Genomic DNA, 18,571 nt, shown 5'->3' with positions numbered 1-18,571 from the left:
CCCTGAGAAAGGAAGAGGTTTGGAGGCCTGGCGCAGGCCAGAACAAGCCTTGCGGGAAGGCGCCTGGGGCCTTGGCCGGCTGGTCAGCAGTGGCAGCCCTGTGCGAGGGAGACGCTAGGACCTTCCTTGTCCACGGGGGCTGCCAGGACCTGTTCAGCCAGGTGGCACCTTGTCCTGGCCGTACGGCCACACCGCTGCACCTGGGCCCGTCGCTCACCCCCTGCCCAGAGGGACTGGGGTGCCAGGGTGTGCTCCACCCAGAGCAGCGGGTAGCACAGAGCTCCAGCTCCCAGTCATGTAGGAGGCAGGGCGTGGGGCTGCGGGTGCCATGCCGTAGGCAGGTTGCTGACGGCAAAGGGCTATATGTCTAGGGTTCCTGCTAGGGAGGGATTTGCTAGGACCAGAACGAGACAGGGGTGGTTGCATCACAAGGTGGCTAGCTCAGGGGACCTCCCAGCAAGGGCCCCTTGCTTTGCAGCTCTCACGCAGGATCAGTGCCAGTCACAGACTATGGGTTTGTCTCCACTGCAAAAGTAACTCAGCTGTTGCCCCCAACCTCAGTCCTGTCCCCACACAAGCCCTTCAGCTCAAGCATTGTGGAAGCTTCATAAAACCCCTAAAACCTCTGGCTGAGTCTTCAGCTCTGAGTGAGGTGCTGGGGCCCAGCCAGTTTGGGAGCAGGTGGGCAGAAGCTACCCTAATTGCTAATGGACCCAAACCAGGGACAGAAGAACACTGATACAGGGGTCCTGGCCGGCTCCAGACCCAGGTGCTATCAATGAAAAGTGCAGGCAGCTGTGAAAAGCAGGCTTCTGTCTCAAATCCTGGCACCCAGCTTCCAACCTGGAGACCGCATCACTTCGCATTATTCTACGCCATCACCTGGGGCAGAGTTAAGGCTGTGCCGGGGTCCTCACGACACATTTCTTCTCTTAATGCCTTTGGGTTTCTTTCAGTGACCTTAAAAGAAAAATGCCTAGCTTGGGAATAATTACAGCAGCCTGGTTATTCATTTACCAGCACAACTGGTATAGTCTAAGCATGACGGATCACTGGTGGATTTCCAGGCATTTCTGGAAAAGAGGTCACTGTCCTGATCACACCACAGACAGGGAAAATGAGGCAGGGAGGTATGCAGTGACAGGCCTGGGGTCACCTGGCAGGTGGGTGGCAGAGCTTAGGGTAGAACCCAGATCTTCAAGGCTGGTGGGGCAGGTGCAAGGATCCCCCTAAAAGGACCCTCCTACCAAAAGCATAATGGGGGCTGGTCTCAGGGAAACGTGTGGCAGATCGCTTAGAGCCAAATGCGACCTGGAGGCTTCTTTTGTGTCTGAGAGGCCTCAGGACATAAGGGTTGGCACTTGTCTCCTTCCTTCCAGCCGTGCTGCTCAGACCGTTCAAAACTTGGTGGGACCCAGCACTGGAGACCTGCTGGGACCTCTCATCACCCAGCAAACGGGGCCAGACACAGGCACGGATGAACTGAGCGGCTGCCCAGGGCCCAGACACAAAGGGGGCCTGAAAATGGTAATTTTCAGGGGGCCGATACTAAAAGTTCATCCAGGGCCACCAGGACTAAGTACAGTGCTGCCAGCAAACCTTCCCTGGGACACATGCTAGGCTCTGCACGATTGTCTGGCTTCCTCATTTCTGGGGGGTGGAGCGAGGCTCCCCCATCTTTCCAACAAAGAGCAAGGGAAGCCTGCGGGCACGGACACGCAGTAACCCTCGGAGCGCTTCGGCTTAAACACGAGGGGACAGATGAGCTCAAGCCGCGGAATGGGTCCAAAGCTCCTGGAAGGGTTGAAAAAAGGTGCTGGGAAAATCTAGTGCTATTGCGAGCCGGTTTAGGGTCAGGGGAAGCACTCCTGGCAGGGGTCGGGCCCTCCGTGGGCAGCTGCCCAGCCAGAAGTCCCCTGGGCGCTTTGGCACGGGGCCCTGCTCGGCTGGGTCCATCCAGCTGCGTCCGGGCTCCCTGCCCCTCATCCCGGGCCGGCCGCCCCCAGGCGTGCGGGGAAGGGGAAGGGAGGGACCCCCGGGGCGGGCGGGGGGCGCTGTGTGCGAATGTTCCACGGCAGTGACGTTTTGGAACGTTCCCATTGTGACGTGTCCGGCCCGCACCCCCGGGGATCCCCCGGGCGCGGGGCAGCGGGACACGTGCGGGGGGCTCCCGGGGGAACCCCGCCGCGCCGCGCCGCGCCGAGCCGAGCCGTGCTAGGGGAGCCCTGCCCGCAACGCCCCCGCCCCGCTGCCTCCCCGCTCTCGCGACAGCTGCTAAGCAGAAAATGGCTCCGCGCTGAGGCCGCCCCGCGGATGCTGCTCCGGCCTGACCCGGCGCCCGCAGGCAGGACGCGGCCCAGCCCCCCGGCACCCGCCGCAGCCATGGTACGTGGGCGCCGGGCCCTTCTCTCCCCTTCCCTGGCCCGCTGCCCTGAGTAAAGGGGGCTGGGGGCTTCCCCCCCTTCAGATCCTCCCTAAAAAGGGCCGGGGTCTGCCCCCCTCCCGGCACTGCTGCAGGGCCACATGATGCAACCCCCACCTGGGGGGACGGAGGGGCTCCCTCCAGCCTGCACCCCCAGGTGATAGGAAGGGGGCCGTGGGAGAAAGGGAGGCCGGCTGGCGCTGCAGGCAGGGGTCAGGGCGCAGGCCGCGGCCTCTGGACCAGTCCGGGGGTGGGTCGGTCCCCGCTGGGCAAGGAGCGGAGGCGTTGCAGGGTGGCTCATGGCTGCTGGCGCTGCCCTGCTTGAGGCTGCCTGGCGCACGGCCCTGTCCCGCAGGGCTGGGGGCCGCCCGCCTCCTTTGCACCACCCTGGCACCCTCGTCTGGGCTTCTCCTTGTGCCCGTGGGTCCCGTCTGCGAAGCTGTCCCCCTTCCTCCCGTTGAAACCTCCATTTTTCCCGGCCCTCCGTCAGCTGCACGGGTCGGCGGTCCGACGTCTCGGGGCCGTCTGCCCCGGCTTGGCCGCTGTCACGGTTGCTATCCGATGCGCTGGGATGCTGCTTGGTTGTCCAAGCAAGGGGGCTATAGGCAGGCCCGGCTGGGGGGTGAGGGTCAGCAAAGTGTTTAGACGTTGCTTTGATTTGGGGTCTTGGCTGGAGGTGGTGGCTTTGTAAGGGAAATCTGGAGATGCGGCTTTTGTTTCGGATGACGTACTCCACCCCAAAGCCGTGCCTGGCCGTTGCCGTAGGGGGCAGGGTGACACCGTCCCTGGCTCTGGAAAGATGCACCCGACAGCCCCGCGCCGGCCTGCTGGCATGGCTTCGTTGCAGCTCTGCGCACAAAGGGCCTGGTGCCCTGAGCAGTTTGCAGGCTTAGGGCTGCGGTGGCCAGATAACTCTTGCAGTCGTCATCCCCCCACCCCACCCCGGCGGGGGAAGCCAGCTGTGAGAAAGGCACTCGGGGTGGGGGCGGCGCGTGTAATCTGTTCGGTTTCATTGTGCTCCTTGCTCGACTGATCGAAACAATAAGACGTGTGCAGAGATCAGGGGTGGAAAGTCCCAAGCTAGGGGAGGTCTGGCACCCGGGCTGGCAGAAGAAGCATTTCCAATGGGGTCTTTCAAGGCTGCGTAGGGCACATTGCCTCCCTGGGGTGGCAGGGGGAAGAGGCCTGTTTCCACAGGGGGAATGGTAAAGGCCTAGAAAATGAGGAAGAAGCTCAGATCTCGGGGAAAGGGCACGAGCTGGTGCCAGGACCGTGTTTATCCAAGCGCAGAGGCCTGAAGCAAAGGCTGCTGTCGTTGTGGCTCAGCACAGGGGGATGGAGTCAGCTGTGCGCTCCTGTCTGCCTGGCAAAAGTCAGGCGCTGCACAGCAATCTCTGCCAGCAAGGCATTTTTCATCATGTGCACGATTCTCTTGTTGTGGGAGAAGAGACACCTATGTTAAGGTTGAAATGTTAACTTAACATGGGGGAACATCTGAATCGGTGCCTGCTGCTCTGCTACACGTTGGTCTCGGTGTTTACCATCAGCTTTAAATCATCATCCATCCCTGTGGGTTTCATGGTGGCAGGTTAGGGAGGTTTGGTTTTAAAAAAAAAAAAAAAAAAAGCAGCCCAACTTGTCCAGCCCCAGCACAAATCGCCGGCTGTAATGTCCTTTGAATGCAGTGTTTTATTTAAGACCTGTGTATTTAACTCTGCAATCCCTGGTCTGAATGTGCCCACTGCAAAGGGTACGTGCGACTTCCCTGCCTGGCAGATGGAGCATAAAACACCGAATGGCAGGCAGCGGGGCGGGTGGAAAGCTCAGCAGAGCGATCAGCAAAGGGCCTTTCCGCTGGCGTCGCATTTATTTCCTGTATCTCTCGTTCCTTCCTGTTATTACACAGCGAGCGATCACATGAGTCCCCTGTTCTGAAGCCTTTGTCTCTTGTCTCTGCACGTTATGATCTGTGTTTCGGGGACTGTTAAGCCTGTGGTGTAGATTCTCCAGCAAAATTACATGCCCCACTGCTGTAGCCAGTATGTGCAAGCCCTCCGGTTTGGACCAGCCAGCTTGAGCCTTGGAAATTATTAACTGGGTCAGCACTGGTGACTTCTATTCTGCGTATTAAGTCTGGGAGGTTCCTATAAACGCTCTTTTCCTGAGAGTACCTGTTTCGATTCATGAACGAACCAGCTTGGGCTGCTTTATTCCCTGCGTGTGTTATGCCTAAGGAGTATTTAGAGAAACCGAGTTTTCAGCAACAATGCAGAATATTTGTGAACGGTGAAGTTTGACTGGGCAGTTGGCACTGCCAGAGGCCAAGGGTTACCTCCGCCCTCTGACTGATGTCCTTTGGCGTGGGCAGGCTTCCCCAAGCACGTATAGACCTCACTAGCTCGGGCATTACCAGCAGCAAAGAGCTACTGCGCAAGCTGTAAGGCCCAATGGGGTCCCTCGGTACTTTATGGAGTTGCTGGCCCATGCTGAAGCCCAAGCTAGCTAGATTAAAGCCAGCAGGGTGGAGTGATCTGTGTTTTAATGGCACTGCCATCTGTAACATGGACCTGCCCTAGTTATGGGAGCCCGCTGCAGCTCCCTCTGCACCTGGGCACTTCAGGTCACATATGCTGCCTCCCCCTCCCTGCCCCAATGAAGGCAGACACCCCCTGCTCCCTCCCAGCATCTCGGGGAGCTTAGCTTTTGGGGAAGGGTTGGGGCTGGGTGGGTGCACCTTTGTCCCTCCTGGAGCTGAGGCCAGGTTACATGGCTGTAAAGACCTCTGCAAGGGACCGATCCAGGTTGTCCTAGGGAAAGGCCTATTTTGGAGACCGTTTGTGATGGGCAAGTCCCTGCAACAGGGCTGTCCCTGGTCCTCCTGCGCTGATGCATGCATTTCACTGGGGATATTGCCTTCTCTCTCATTTCATGCACGTGGGTCTGAATGAAATGAATCAGAACACCCTCGGGGATGCTTCGGTGGACCCCAGTGTAGTAGATGTCCCTCACCATTTCCTCTGCTGATGCTTCAGCGAATTGATGTGGTTTGGAACCACTTCCCTGCCCCCCAATCTGAATTTCCCAGAGACTGGAAACCCCAGTTTCTGACCAGTTCTAGCTGTTCCTGGTGCTATGGCTTGGCACAGCCCACTGAGACACCTATTGACTTTGCCAGGCTTTAGGCCAGGGCTTGAGTGATTAAGGAGCCCTTGCATCCCTCGCTCAGGAGTTCTTGCCTCCTTTTTAAACTAGAAAATTCCCCCACAAAGCCCCCCCTCCCCGGGTAGGTTTGACCAAAAACACCTAAGTGGCTTGCAAAAGGATTTGTGCTCCCAAATCACTTGGGTGGCAGTGAAAAGCCCATTTCTCACATCAAGGTGGCATGGATAAACCTGAAGATGCCACCTTCCTTCTTTCTGTCCCTTTGTGTGCACTCATCACAATAGAGTCTTTAATTACTTGGTCACGTGCTCTTCCTAAACTATCATGCCATTTTTTTCCCCCTATGCAAGCCAGGGAGATGCCTCTTGAATGAGAATGAATCAGGGTGTCTGGTTTAGTCTAGCACAGGCTAGACATCAGCATAATTTGAAAGCACTCTCATTCGACACATCCTCTCTCGCCACCCTCTTGCTTGTCTTATGACTTGCCCCAAGCATTTCGAGCTGTTTAGGGCCAAAGCTGCGACTAGACCCGTACGACTAGACCCGTACAGCACCAAGCACAGCTGTGCTTCAGTGGCATCGAGGTTGCTGGATGCTACTCTGCACAAAATGAGCTCAGGCACTTCGCTGACCCGAGAGAGCCTGGTGGTGGCCTGGTCCTGGTGCAGCCTTATACAAGTGATGGACACTTCTAGGGAGTGAGGCTGATGCTCTAGACTCATCTTTGCATCCCGTGTGTCTGAGTCCCAGCCGGAGGGGCACGAGGCTGAGCCTGACATGCTCTCGGGATTGTCTAGTGAGGCCTGCACTGGAGGTCTCCACACCACCTAGCCCCTGCGTGCACGCACTTCTGTTTCCTCCAGTCTGGAGGGGAATTTGTCGCAGACGTGGAGGGTGGCCAGCTCGCCCAGGAACCGGGCACGTCCCTTTCCTTTGCTTCTGCAAAGGGCAGGTCATATCACAAAGGAACAGATTTTCAGGTGCTTTGAGCAAATGCCCAGCCTTTCCAGAGGCTGCTTCCATGTCTGGCTGTGGACATGGGGTGGGGTGGAGCAGGGCTGGGAGCACCCTCCGAGTGGTCCCAGCTTATGCCTGGTTCTGGGTTGCATTTAGCCTGGGCAGGCGTGTTCTCCCAGCACAGCCCCAGCCCGCTCCCTGCGGGAGAGCCCTGATGCTCCAGTGCAAAGCCTCCCCATCCAGGCAGTGCCTCCAGGGCCTAATTCTCAACTTCTCCCTTCTGATGCTGCTGGAGAAGGTGCAGGCCAGGCAGAGCGTTACCTGTGCAGCTGGAGGTTGCAGCCCTCAGCACCCCGTGGCCGCGCTGTGATCCCATTCTCCAGCAAAGTCGGCATCTCATGGCCCTCCTTAGCTCAGGGTTGCGGGGTTGGCCTCCGAGGCTCGGCCTTGCGCTGTGATCATGCTCCCACTCTTCATGCCTGTCTTGTCCAGGAGCTCTCAGGGTCTCTCTGCTAGCCACGGGGCTCCAGCACTGGTCCTGGGCCAGTACATGCTCCCCCTGGTCCCTAGTGTGGGACTGCTGTGCCGGCCACGTGGAAGGGTTCCTGCTTCCACGCTGCTCTGTGCTTTGTCCTCTGTGTCCTTTATGGGTGTGTATCCCCCTCGGGTGCTATGTGCTGGGCCTGCCCACCCCTCCGGATGGCACACAGCTCTGGGGAGGAGCAGTGGACCTAGTTCTTTCGGCCACTCAGACTCCTGCCATCCCTTGCGTTCCTTCTTGGCCATGCAGTTGTGCCAGGCCTGGGGCTTTAGGGAGGGGAGTGAACCGGACCGTGGCAGGGGCAGTCGCTGGCATGATCTGTCAGCCTTTGGCACTGGCTGGGCTACTTGGAGGCTTGTCAGCCTGTGACGGGAGTAGGTTGGGGGGGCCTTGGCTCATGCTGTACGGGCACGTTCAGCTCCAGCCACCAGCCAACTCCACCCCCAGGAATGTGCAGCGTCAGGTCTGAGATGCAGAGCGGCACCATGTCCATACAGCCATGCTGCCCCAGCTTGGCCTGTGGTCAGGTGCCCATTTCGCGACCCCCCAAGCCCTAATTTCAAGCCTGCTGCAGCACGGCCAGCATCCTGGACGGAAGGGGAACAGGCTTCTCTTTGTGCACCCCGTAGGCCTGGCGCTGAGCGAGCCCCAGGCTCGGCTGGGAATGAAAGAGCCACTGAGCACCACGGGGCTCTGCCTGGCCACGGAGTCTCCGGCATCCCCTGTGAGCCTTGCCCTGAGTAGCAAGGAGCCCCTCTCGTCCCAGCCCCAACCACAGGACAAGCATAGCCTTGTCTGCATTATCCACGCAGGCAAGTGCCAGCAAAGTGCAAGCACTGGTGCATCGGTGTCCCCAAGCAGCCCCCGGGCTGCCCCACGGCAGGGCTGCCCGGGCACGCGCAGCAGCTGGGGTTCTGCTCCAGCCCCCGGGTCCTGCTGCCTCCTGGTGAATGCTGAGGACCCGCTTGGTTCCTGGCATGAGAGAGGAGTCGTTGCCACAAGCTTCCTCATCTTGTGCCTCCACCAGGTCTGGGCTGAGGCTGTCGGTGCTGCAGTCAGAGCAGGTTACAGCCCAGCCAGGCAGAACGCAGCTGGTTTAACCTGCCTGGCCCCAGTGCCCTGCTGCAGCAGCTCTGCAGCTCTCTGTGTACTAAGCAAGCCTGGGTAGGTCCGGGCCAGCTGCAGTCCATCCCACTGGCAGCAAGAGCTGTGCCCAGAGGTGGGCCCGGGGTCTCGGCTGCCGTGGCAGGAAGCAGCTGGGTGCAGGAAGCGAGTAACCTCCTGCCGCGGGAGCCTCTCTGGGCAAGGGCTGTGCCCACGTCTTCTCGGTACCCAGCAGGATCAGCAGCCCCGCAGCAGCCTGGGTCTATTCCCTGCCCTGCGCAGGCCTGTGCAGCGTCTGCTTCTCCGTCCTCGCTGCAGCGAAAGGATCTTACAATGACTTTTCAAGATGGCCCGTTTCTAATAGGCTTAGACTGGAAAGGCCTGTTCTCCTGCCTGTGTGTGTGTGTGTGTGTGTGCACGAGCACACGCGCATGCGAGATAGCAAGGAGAGTAAGGGAGGCACCGCTCCCACAAAGCACTGCTTCATCCTCATCCGTGCTGGCAGGCAGGCAACCGAGCCCTCGGCTGGGTGTCCCCGGCTAACCCGAGTTTCCTGCTGCTGAGCAATGTGGGGGGAGGAGGGAGGGGGTAGCAGCAGACGTGGTGAAGCCCCAACCAGGGGCATGTGGGACCCTGAGTCGAGGGACCTTTGAGCGCTGTCCCCAGGAAGGACTGTACCGCCAGGATCCCGGTGCTGGCCCGTGCCCCTGGGATGCCGAGGCTGTTTTCCTGGCTCATGTGCTGTAGGCTTGCTTGCAGGCAGTGAAGGCAGGGCCTGGCGTGGGAGCACCGTAGATGGGCTGGGGGCTGCAAGAGAGGGGACGGGCTCGAAGGAGGAGAACGTCCCCGAGAGAAATGACAGCGAGGGCTGGGAAGCCTTTGGCTTTGGGGCACAGGTCCCTTCTGCCTGCCAGGGACTCGCATTAGCAGGGTGCGTGGGTTATGCCATAGCTGCCCATAGCTTCTCGCCTCCTCTGAGATGGGGCTGCCAGCCAGAAGGCCCCTGTCCTGATCCCCCTCTTCCTACGCGGAGGGGCCTGCTCCCTGCTGCCTGGCGTGCAGCTTGCCCAAGCTGTTGGGGCGACGGGGCCCAGCCCCACGAGGCTCTGCTGAGCCCTGCTCATCCGTCCGATCGCTGGAGCTGCTGCACTGCCCAGTCCTCTGAGACCCCAGCCTTCTGGGACCTGGCTCAGCTCCTGGGCCCAATGGACCCACGCCCAGGTTTAGCCCCACGTCCAGGCTGCACAGAGCCCTGTGAGCGCTGCCTGCCTCTGCTCCATCCCCAGCCACATCCTCTTTTCATACCCCCCCTTCCCACTTTGCTCCCCGCTTCACCTAGCCCCAGCCCCTCCTGGTTCCTCTCCAGCCATGCCAACCTCTCCCCCTGCCTCTTCCTCAGATCCCAGGGACATGTGAAGGGGTCTGGGGGGAAAGGGGTTGGAAAATTGTCCTCTGTGCTCCCCTGTGGTCCCACATAAAGGCCTCCCAATTTGACAGATGTGGTGTCTTTACCCCATGAGTGTTGTCCCCACACGGCTCTTGGGGAGGAGGACTGTGGCCAGGGGACATCCCAGTGACCTCCCACCCTGCCGCACAGCCAAAGGTCATTGCACTCCTAGGCCTTTCCCCGTGCTGCATGTGGAGCAGGCAACACTGAAGTGCAGCGGTGGCTTTGGGAGGGCAGGGTCCCCTCTCGGTGGGGTGGGGGTCCTGTGGTTGATCCTTCCTCCCCCTGCACAGCTGACCTTGCACCCTTGTGTCTGCCTCTAGCATCACCAGGAGAAGACCTCCTCACCGGTGCCCAGCATGCCCGCCCGCTCCACCACCGCCCTCGCTTACCCTGAGCTCTACCCCAGCCCCATCAAGAGCAAGGTTTTGAAGACCGAGAAGGAGAGAGCATCGCCCACGTTCTCCTTGGGTGGTAAATACCCTTCTGGGGGACCAAGGAAGGGAGGGAGGCTGGAGGCAGCTGGCTTTTTGGGAAGGGGGCTTGGGCCAGGAGCTGAGGGCAGGGGTGGTGCTCTTGGTTCTCACAGAGCCCCTTTCACAAGAGCACAATGTGCCACCTGTGTTCGCCCACCAGGCGAGGCAAAATGGGGGGCATCGTTGCCTGGATCTGTGCCCAGAATGGTGCTGCTGGGGCAGCTCTGCTCCGCTCTCTTCTAAAGTGAACCAGATCTTGGGCCTCAGACCTCACGACAGCCCCTGCCTGAGTGGAGGTAGCAGGCACCCAACCTTGCTTCCTTGTACCGCCTGGCACTGTGCAGCTGCTTCCTGCCCCACGGATGTGTGCAAAGCCACCCTGGGCCATGCCACCCCATCTGCCCGTGCTGGTCACCGTCTGGAGCGTTCCTCTCCTCTCCTTGCTCCGACTGTCCCCAAGTGCTTTAATGGACCAGGCTGTGAAGACTGACAGGTGGCTCCAGCCTCCCACGGAGCCCACGCTGGCCAGAACCTCACAGCCAGGCACCACCTCAGGTCTGGACCTTGGCATGGCCTCTGAGCTGGGGTTGTCTGCCTTGGGCTCAGGAGGGAGATTGTCAGGAGCTCCAGTTTACAACTGGCTGCCCCCCAGCCCGGATCCCTGTGCAGGTAGCGAGTCTCTGCCTGCAATGGGTAGGTTTGAACATGCAGAGGTCCTGGCTGAGACTGTAGCCCTGCTGTGCTGTTGAGAGGACTCAGCCCTTTGACCCCTTGGGCGGCCCTGGATGATCTCATCTATCCACCCCTCGCAAGGCAAAACCTCTGCCAGAGCCAAAACAAGCAAACAGTGGGAGGGGAAACCGAGGCACAGAAAGGGAAAGAGACTTGCTATTGGTAGCAGCAAATCGGTGGTGGATATAGGACTTGGATCTCCGGTCGCCTGACTTTTTCAGTCCAGTGCCCTAACTATTAAGCTGTGCTGCCTCCCAGTACTACTTTCTTCTAAGCCCCTGGAGGTTTAAGCTGAGCTCAGATGGGCACTGGGTTCTCTGTACGACGACAACAGGAGATGGAAAAGCGGGAGCAGCAGAAACAGTGCATCATGGACCAAATAAAAAATCCAGCGCCACCCACCCCACGTGGATACAGGTGCCTGAGTTGCAAAAGAGTCTGTTGATCCTGGATCGTCCTGGTTGGCCATCTTCGGACCCCCAGATAAGACAGTCATCCTCGACTGCAGGGGATTGCCAAAGCAGGATTCTCTGCAGCTCTCTCTAAAATAATAGAGATCTTGGGTTGTTTTTTTTTTTAACCTGCAACGAGAGGGGAGTGGACATCACTGCAGGCAGTGCTAAGGTGATTAAGAGCCTGCTCCGAGGCATTTACACTGTGAGGCTTCAGGTCCCCTCCAGTTTGACTGCCCGTGTGTCTCCTCTGTGCCCTTGTGCTATGTAAGCTGAACAGTAGCTGGGTCTTTGGCCAAGCCAAACCCTGTCTGGGAACATGCTGTTACCCCAGGCTGGGATATGAAATCCATCCCTACTTTGTTGAACCCCTCCATGCGCCCCCCATGACCTCATCCCAGAGTGACAGACCTGCCCCCCTAGCACTGGTGCCTGTGTGTGTGTATTCACTCTCTTCATCACAGCCTCTCCCCATCAGGGTGCAGCGACCCGGCCCTCTTGGGCAGCCAGGCACAGCCAACGGCAAGTGGAGGCGGTGCGGCTCAAGCGCAGGAACTGCGGCTCTCCAAGCGCAGACCTCTCCCAGGTAAGGTCCCTGGAGCACCTTCTGGCAGCCTTGCTCCCAGCAGGGTGGGGCCGTGATCCTAGCAAGGCCAGGCAGGGTACACTCGGGTTTTGGGTCGGACTTGCTGGGCAGAACTCTGGGCCATCTCGAACTTGGGACCCTCATGGGTCTGGTGTTGTCTCCCTTTCAGCCACAGATGGTGACTGCAGCTGCAAGACAGTAGCCTGGGAAAGAGGGAAGGGTTAGGGGAGTTGGTGAGATGCAGAGGGAAAGCTGTGCCTGTCTGGTGCAGGGGAGGGAGACTGGGCCGTGGCAAGAAAGAAGCAGAGGTTAAAAGAAAAAAAGAAGCGAAGGAGTGAAATGGCTGTGGTGGGATATATCTAAAGGAGAAATGGGGTACCAAAGTTATCAGAGCCCCTGGTACAGACAGGGAGCATCTGCCTTCTGGCTGCTCATCAAGCCTTGTGACGCGAGTATGCTGCGTCTCAGCTGTGAAGCTGATGATGTCTTTTCCAAGGGGCCATCTCTGACGAGGGAGAACAGGTCATGGGGAAGTCTCTAAGCCAGGTTGGAGGTGCACTCCAGGGGCCAGAAAGGTGCTGCCACTTTCCATACCCATTTACTGGGCAAACCACATCTGCAGGAGCTCTAGCTCCCAACCATGGGTCCTGTGAGGACTGGCTGGCCATGCTTGTGTGGCGGGGGTGGTCTCTAAATTGGGTGTGACAGCCCAGGTCAGCTTCAGTACATCAGTGCCAGCAAAAGAGGACCTGCCTGGGGAAAAGCAGTTCCCCAACAGGGCTGCGTGGAAGCCCCTACTTTCAGTCAGTCAGTCGGAGGTGGTGAAAGCCAGGAAGCTGTCAGAGCCAGGGACAGTAATGACTCCAGGGGCTGTCTTCTTCCAGGGAAGCACCACCAGTGCTCAAGCTACGGCTGCAAGCTGGCCTTCCACAGCATGCAGGAGCTGATGGACCACTTGAAAGTCCACTACCGACCCACGCAGTCACTGGAGGGTAAGGCAGGGGGCACATCCTGATGAGGGGCGCTGCTGCTGAGATGAGGCCCATCAGGATAGCACATGCAAGAGGAGCATGGCAGTTATCATAGGGGCAGAGGATTCTACTTAAGGAGGCCTCATTCACCCCTTCCTGGTGCTTCGGCTCAGCAGATGGGCGCCAGTGGGTTATCGTATCATTACAGTGTTCATTTGGTGAACAAATTGCGGCCCACGGGCTGCTTGCAAATAACCAGCTGCGAGCACTTGTCCGAGGTGTGATTGGTCACTGAAGTCACCTGGCGTTTCTACCGGTGCACAGGTGGTCATGGCTCTTGTACCGGAGTACACAGACTGCCATGCCAAGGGCCAGTCTTCCAAGTGTTCAGCAGTCATGGTTGGGGCATGGAAGATGCTGTTCACTCTGAGAAATCTGGACCTTGCTTCTTATGCCATCATGTGTCAACATGACACCCACGTGCGCGTATGCATTGCGCTGTTTTCCTGGCTCTGCCGATGAGCTAGATGAGCTCTTCATCTTGTGTCTTAAAAGAGGAGACCGATTTGATTTATTAACACCCAAGTTCTCCCCTCCCTGCTGTGCCCTGAGCATCTTCTTTTATTGGTAGGTCTCTACCAAACTTATCACCCACTTCAGTAAATGATCAGTAGCTCTTCTGTACTTAGACCAGTGCAGTGCATGCCATGGGTGGGGAGAAGTGTATGAGGAGAACGTACAGGTGGTCCTCAGTCTTCTGCTGGACTCTGTAACCGTTGAGTCACTGGTTTTTGGAGGTCCCCTGGGTACAGGGGGAGGCTGCCATGGCTGACGCTATCCTTGCTATGGGTGCTGCTCTAACAGCTAGGACACTGCCGACCTCTGTGCCCTTCTTCTAGGGAAAACCTTCCGCTGTCCCACGCCGGGCTGCACGGAGACCTTCCCCAGCATGCAGGACCTCATGACCCACATGAAGGTGCACTACAAGCCAAACCGCTACTTCAAGTAAGTCCCCTTCATTGCACTGCAGGCACAAGGCTCCTGCCTTTCTCCACCTACTTCTTCCTTTGCTCGCTCCTTGCCTGGGCAGGATTGTGTCCCGTGGTCTGTTCCCCGGTGGCTGTTCTGCCTCCTCTCAAACGTCCCCATGCAACGTGCTCTCACCATTCAGCCTGGGAGATAGCATAAGAGCCAGTGTCCCTTCCCTTTGGACCCCCAAATGTTCTGCAGCCCCTGGCTTCGTGCCATGGGGTCACGGGGGCTAATCCCCACCCCCCACATTAGCTCTGTCCCCTTTGATTGTGTGCACAGGAAGGCCTTTCTGCCTGTGGCCCGCTTGGCATTTGGTCTCTTTGGGCCTGGCGGCGGGCGCCAATGCCAGGGGTGGCTTCCATCCTTGCTGGGCCGTTGCCAACTCTCTCTTCTTCCAGGTGTGAGAACTGCATGCTGCGCTTCCGAACGTACCGCTCCCTCTTCAAGCACCTGCACGTCTGCTCCGACAGCTCCAGCACTTCATCTCCGGCTCCAAATGCCGAGAAGCCCATCCTACCTGCTACCTCTGGCCTGGAGAAGGACCCCCTGGCCAAGCCGCTGGAGGGGCTGCCCAAGCTCCAGGGCGTCATCCGGCACATGGAGAAAGAAGCCATTCTCCCTAGCATGGACACAGTCTCTGCCACGGCGCCAGCCTCCCTCCCCGCCAGCCTCTCTGGTCTGCATGGCTCCCTGGAGTCCATGCCTCTGGTCTCCCCGACCTCCCACCCCTTCCCTCTGCTGGAGCCCTCACTCTTCGGGGCGCCCTCCTTGACTCGGTTCTCAGGCCCGCCCCATTCCTCGGTGCCAGGGCCTTTCCTGTCCTATATGCCCCCCTCGCCCTACAGCTTACCTCAGGCTTCAGTCCAGCATCGTCTCAGGCCATACCTGCCCAGCCAAGGTCTTCCTGTCTCCAACGCCGTGTGGAAGAAGAGTCAAGGTGAGACAGCAGGGCCGTTCAGTACAGCTAGAGCCTTCTGCTGGGGCTTGCCCATGGCACAACGTGGCTCCCTCGGGGCTCGGCTAGCAGCTTCTGCTCAAGACCCACTGGCCCAGGGTATTACTGGGCCCTTTCCCTCCAGGAAGGATCCGGCACTCCTCAGCTCCTTCTCTGCCTGGTGGGTCTGGGTGGCTGTTTCTCTTCCCCCCCCCAGCCCATGCCCAGACTCTCACCCCAACTAGCAAGCAGCTCCTTGGGAAGATGTTAAATCAAGTCCCACCTCTTTGCCTGGAGATCACAGCCTGGGGTCGCGGGAGGATCCTGGTCCAGCCTTTCCCAACCGCCGGAGCTGTCGCCACCCCACAGAGTCCTGTTGATCAGGCAATGTCCGACCATGCCAGGCCTTGCCTGCATGAATTGCTGGCATCTCAGCCAGGGCTTTCCCCCCACCCCCCGCACCCTGCCCTGGGAAGGGAAGGCCTAATGCTCCTCTTGCCCCTCAGTTCCCTTCGCAGATGTGTGTGTCAGCCCCCTCCTCCCAGGCTTCGGCTGGGGAGTGACTCCAGGTTAGTCCGGCGTGGGGCTGCTTTCTGGACACGAGAGGGAAGTTCAGCCTCGCGGGGTGGATGCTGCCGTGCAGAAGTGGGAGGGGAGGCGGTGCCCTGGCTGGAGGCTGAAGGAAAACCAGGGAGGCTGCTTGGAACAGCGATGTGACGAGGGGCTGGGGGTCCTTGGAACCTGGCTGAGGAGTTCCCGGAGCTTCCCTAGGGGGTGAAACAGCAACGCATGGGGCTGGAGGCTTGCTCTTACTCTGCTGCTTGTGGTTGCTGGGCATCGCGGGCCCTGGTCTCATCACAGCTTGTAAGCTCGGCTGGTTCAGGTGTGCTCAGGAACTGGACGGGAGACTCCAGGGCATAAGGGGCACAACCCAACAGTCGTACCCTGTAGCCACTCGTGGAGGGAGGGCACTGCAAGCTGGGAAGCTGGGGGCTTCCTGCAGGTCTCTAGTCCAGGACCAGGTGGGTCTTGGCTGGGGGTGGTAGCTGCAGTGGTACCCAGCTGATACTGGGGCCTGTTTTGGTACTAGGTGGGGGCTGGCTCTGTCCTCTCCAGCCTGCCCCTGCGTGCAGCAGTCTGCGTCCTGCCTCTGCATGGGGCCAGGCCAGCTGGAGTTCAGAACCTGGGTTCCCTGCAGCTCAGCGTGCGGCTCTGGCCCTGGGGTGGGTGTGTGACAGCAAACACCGTGGCCAGACAAATTCCCCATAAACTGAAGTGCCCTGGGCCCCTCCTTTTCTTGCCAGAGGTAGCACCCAGACACCAGGCCCCAGCAGGAGGCAGCCCCTGCCCCAAGGAGCCTCAGTCTTACTTTGGTTCTCACTTGGGCTGTTGTGGCACCCTGGGGTACCATGAGATGCTTTCGGGGATGCCATACTTGCCCTTCCCCACCTGGGCCCTCTTGCAAGGAGGTAAGTGCAGGCTGTATGCAGGGTAAGCTCCTGCTTCTCCCTGCTAGCCCCTGTGCAAGCAGCTAAGTGCTTGAACCTCCCCCCAGCGCCCTCTGCCCTCTCCCTGTGCCAGGAGGTATGTGCTGTGCCAGGAGTAAATGCCTGTGGTATTGAAATGGGGTGTCACAGAAGGATGCCGGGGGCCTCCGGAGTTTGAGACCCACCGGTCTAATGAGACGAGGCAGACGGGGTGACCTTGCCCGCAGTCGTCGCAGGGTGGCATGTTGCAGGGTGTTGGTGGCAAAGCTGGGAACTGAACGCAGGCATCCTTAGCTCCTGTCAGAGGGGCCATGCTTCATCCATTGCCCTCTTGATCCCTCGCCCCACCCCTTGTGCCATCAGCTTCATGCTGCTCCTTGCATAGCAGGGGGCCATGGCTGAGGGCCATTGCTGACCCAACGGCAGTTACGGCTTCGCATGCCTGTCCTGGCCGTGGGTCCCTGGGGGCTGCACGAGTTGTGCCCCGTGCCCAGGCGCTGGCGAGTCAGTGCATTGCTTCCTGCCCCCCCCCTGTGCTGCAGGCCACTCCTCCAACAGCCGCATCGTGTGGGAGCACACGCGAGGGCGCTACACCTGCATGCAGTGCCCCTACTCCACCGCCTCGCGGGAGGAGATGACGCTGCATATCGAGGATCACCGCAAGAACCCGCCCCCGCCCAGCCGGCTGGATGGCGAGATGGGTATGTGCCAGTGGGCAGCTGGGGTGTCGTGGGGAGGTGGGCAGCATACCCTGGCCTGCTGCTGGGGGTGCCGTGGCTCCCATCATGAGTCCAGGGATGCTGGCCTTCAGCTGCTTGCTCCCAAAGTGCAAAGGCGGTCACAAGCCTTGGCTGTGGGTGGGCACTGTGCCCCCAGCTGTCACATATACCCTTCCCCAGCCTCTCACTGCTGGGCTTTGCCTTCCTACGTGGAGAGGCAGGGAGGAAGAAGGACTCCTGCAGCATGACCATGCCCAGGGAGAGGAGAGGTGGGTACTGGCACTGAGGATCAGGCTAAGCTGCCAGAGACCTTCCCACGACACTAACCCCCATCCACGTGCGACCTGCACCATCACCTTCCTCCCCCGAGGCTGGGAAAACTCCCCTTGCCTGGGTGCCTCTCCCTGAGGTCCCCTGTGAGTGCCCAGTAGAGCTTGGGCCTTGCACCGTGATCCTGCCAGCCTGGGGCACCGACTGGCAGAGTTGACAGGCAAGTGAGGCACCAGGGGTGGCTGCAGCCATAAAGTCTCCACTATGGCAGGGCCAGTCTGTGCCCCAGATGGGGCTTTTGCAAAACCCTGGGAGAGGGCTGGGGTGGCAGCGCCATCTTAATCCAAGTCAAGCCAGGCTGTCCTGCCCCTGGGAGCTGGGAGACGTGCACCGCTCAGAGCAGCCCCTGGGGAGCTGGCAGGTGCTTTGGCACTGACTCTTCTCCACCCCCCTGTCTCTTTCTCCTTCAGATTTCGGGGTGGGCCTTGCCTCCTTCCACTCGAAGCTCACGCCGGAGATGGAGAACTCCCTGTACTCACAGCTCTGATCCTTCTGCTCCTGCTTAGTCAAGTGATTTTTTTTTTCCCTCCCCCGCTCCCCAAGGTGGGCAGGGAGCTGTGCACGGGACTCCAACAGGAGCTGGGAGTGGGGGGAACTGTGGCAGGACCCCCCCGCCCTCCACCCTGGGACTCTGGCATGGCTCCTTCACCTCCGCCCCCTCCCAGCTGTGTTCACGGCCCTTCCCGCTCCAGCCCGGACTGCGTGCAGGCCCCTTGGTCCCCCACCGCAGCATCTGGGGTGGAGGGGGGGGAAGGTCTGAGTTTGCTTTTCTTTGGAAGTTTGATTCAAGGCCCCGAAGCCAGCGCGCCTCTCGCTCTCCGACAGGTCTCACTACTTCAGACACAGCTCTGCCAAGCCTGCGCGGGCTGCTCAGGAGTTAGCAGACTTCTTCTCCGGAAGGAGGTCTCTAAATAATAAATGGGAACTGTACAGGAGCCATCATGGGGCCGTCTGCTCTGCTCTGTGTCCCGGGGCTGGGGGGCTCCAGGGCAGGTGGGAGAAAGGGATGAGAGCGGCTTGCACGGGGTGGGTGGAGGGGTGCTGGGCCTGCCAGCCAGCATGGCTGGTCCCTCTCTGGAGGGCAGCAGGGGTTCAGGCATTTTGGTGGTAGCTGCTTCAGGCCCTAAACCGGAGAAGGAGAAGACCTATGGTGCTAGAGGGAGACCCTCCTCCTCCATGGCTGGTGTTATCCTGCAGCCCACAGTGGTGCTGTCTCC

General features: G+C 59.6%; 1 protein-coding gene across 5 annotated transcripts; it reads left to right on the top strand.

The window, feature by feature from the left end:
- Positions 1–1,691: 1,691 nt before the first annotated feature.
- Positions 1,692–18,289, top strand: ZNF414 (zinc finger protein 414). Of its 5 annotated transcripts, none has more exons than XM_019485374.2 (10): positions 1,692–1,813; positions 9,959–10,109; positions 11,774–11,881; positions 12,766–12,873; positions 13,752–13,857; positions 14,283–14,821; positions 15,325–15,387; positions 16,123–16,287; positions 16,848–17,006; positions 17,765–18,289. In XM_019485374.2, the coding sequence occupies exons 2-10, from the start codon at positions 9,995–9,997 to the stop codon at positions 17,839–17,841; spliced, it is 1,440 nt and encodes a 479-aa protein (XP_019340919.1). In that variant the 5' UTR covers positions 1,692–1,813; positions 9,959–9,994; the 3' UTR covers positions 17,842–18,289. The 5 variants fall into 5 exon arrangements, with proteins under 5 accessions (XP_019340919.1, XP_014464329.1, XP_059575770.1 ...); XM_014608843.3 differs by lacking the exon at positions 1,692–1,813 and adding an exon at positions 2,120–2,385; XM_059719787.1 differs by lacking the exons at positions 1,692–1,813; positions 15,325–15,387 and adding an exon at positions 2,121–2,385.
- The last annotated feature ends 282 nt before the right edge of the window (positions 18,290–18,571 follow it).

This window comes from Alligator mississippiensis, chromosome 16 (assembly GCF_030867095.1).
Source record: "Alligator mississippiensis isolate rAllMis1 chromosome 16, rAllMis1, whole genome shotgun sequence".
In the NCBI taxonomy this organism is placed as follows: Eukaryota; Metazoa; Chordata; order Crocodylia; family Alligatoridae; genus Alligator; species Alligator mississippiensis.
Note: the sequence above shows the minus strand (reverse complement) of the source record. Positions and strands in the feature narration are given on the sequence as shown.

Bases quoted from the DNA above. Each gene is read 5' to 3' on its own strand.
- ZNF414 (XM_014608843.3), top strand. From the start codon at position 2,314: ATGCTGCTCCGGCCTGACCCGGCGCCCGCAGGCAGGACGCGGCCCAGC. The intron at 12,874-13,751 runs GTAAGGCAGGGG...CCCTTCTTCTAG, and splicing joins ACCCACGCAGTCACTGGAGG to GGAAAACCTTCCGCTGTCCC. The intron at 14,822-15,324 runs GTGAGACAGCAG...CTTGCCCCTCAG, and splicing joins CGTGTGGAAGAAGAGTCAAG to TTCCCTTCGCAGATGTGTGT.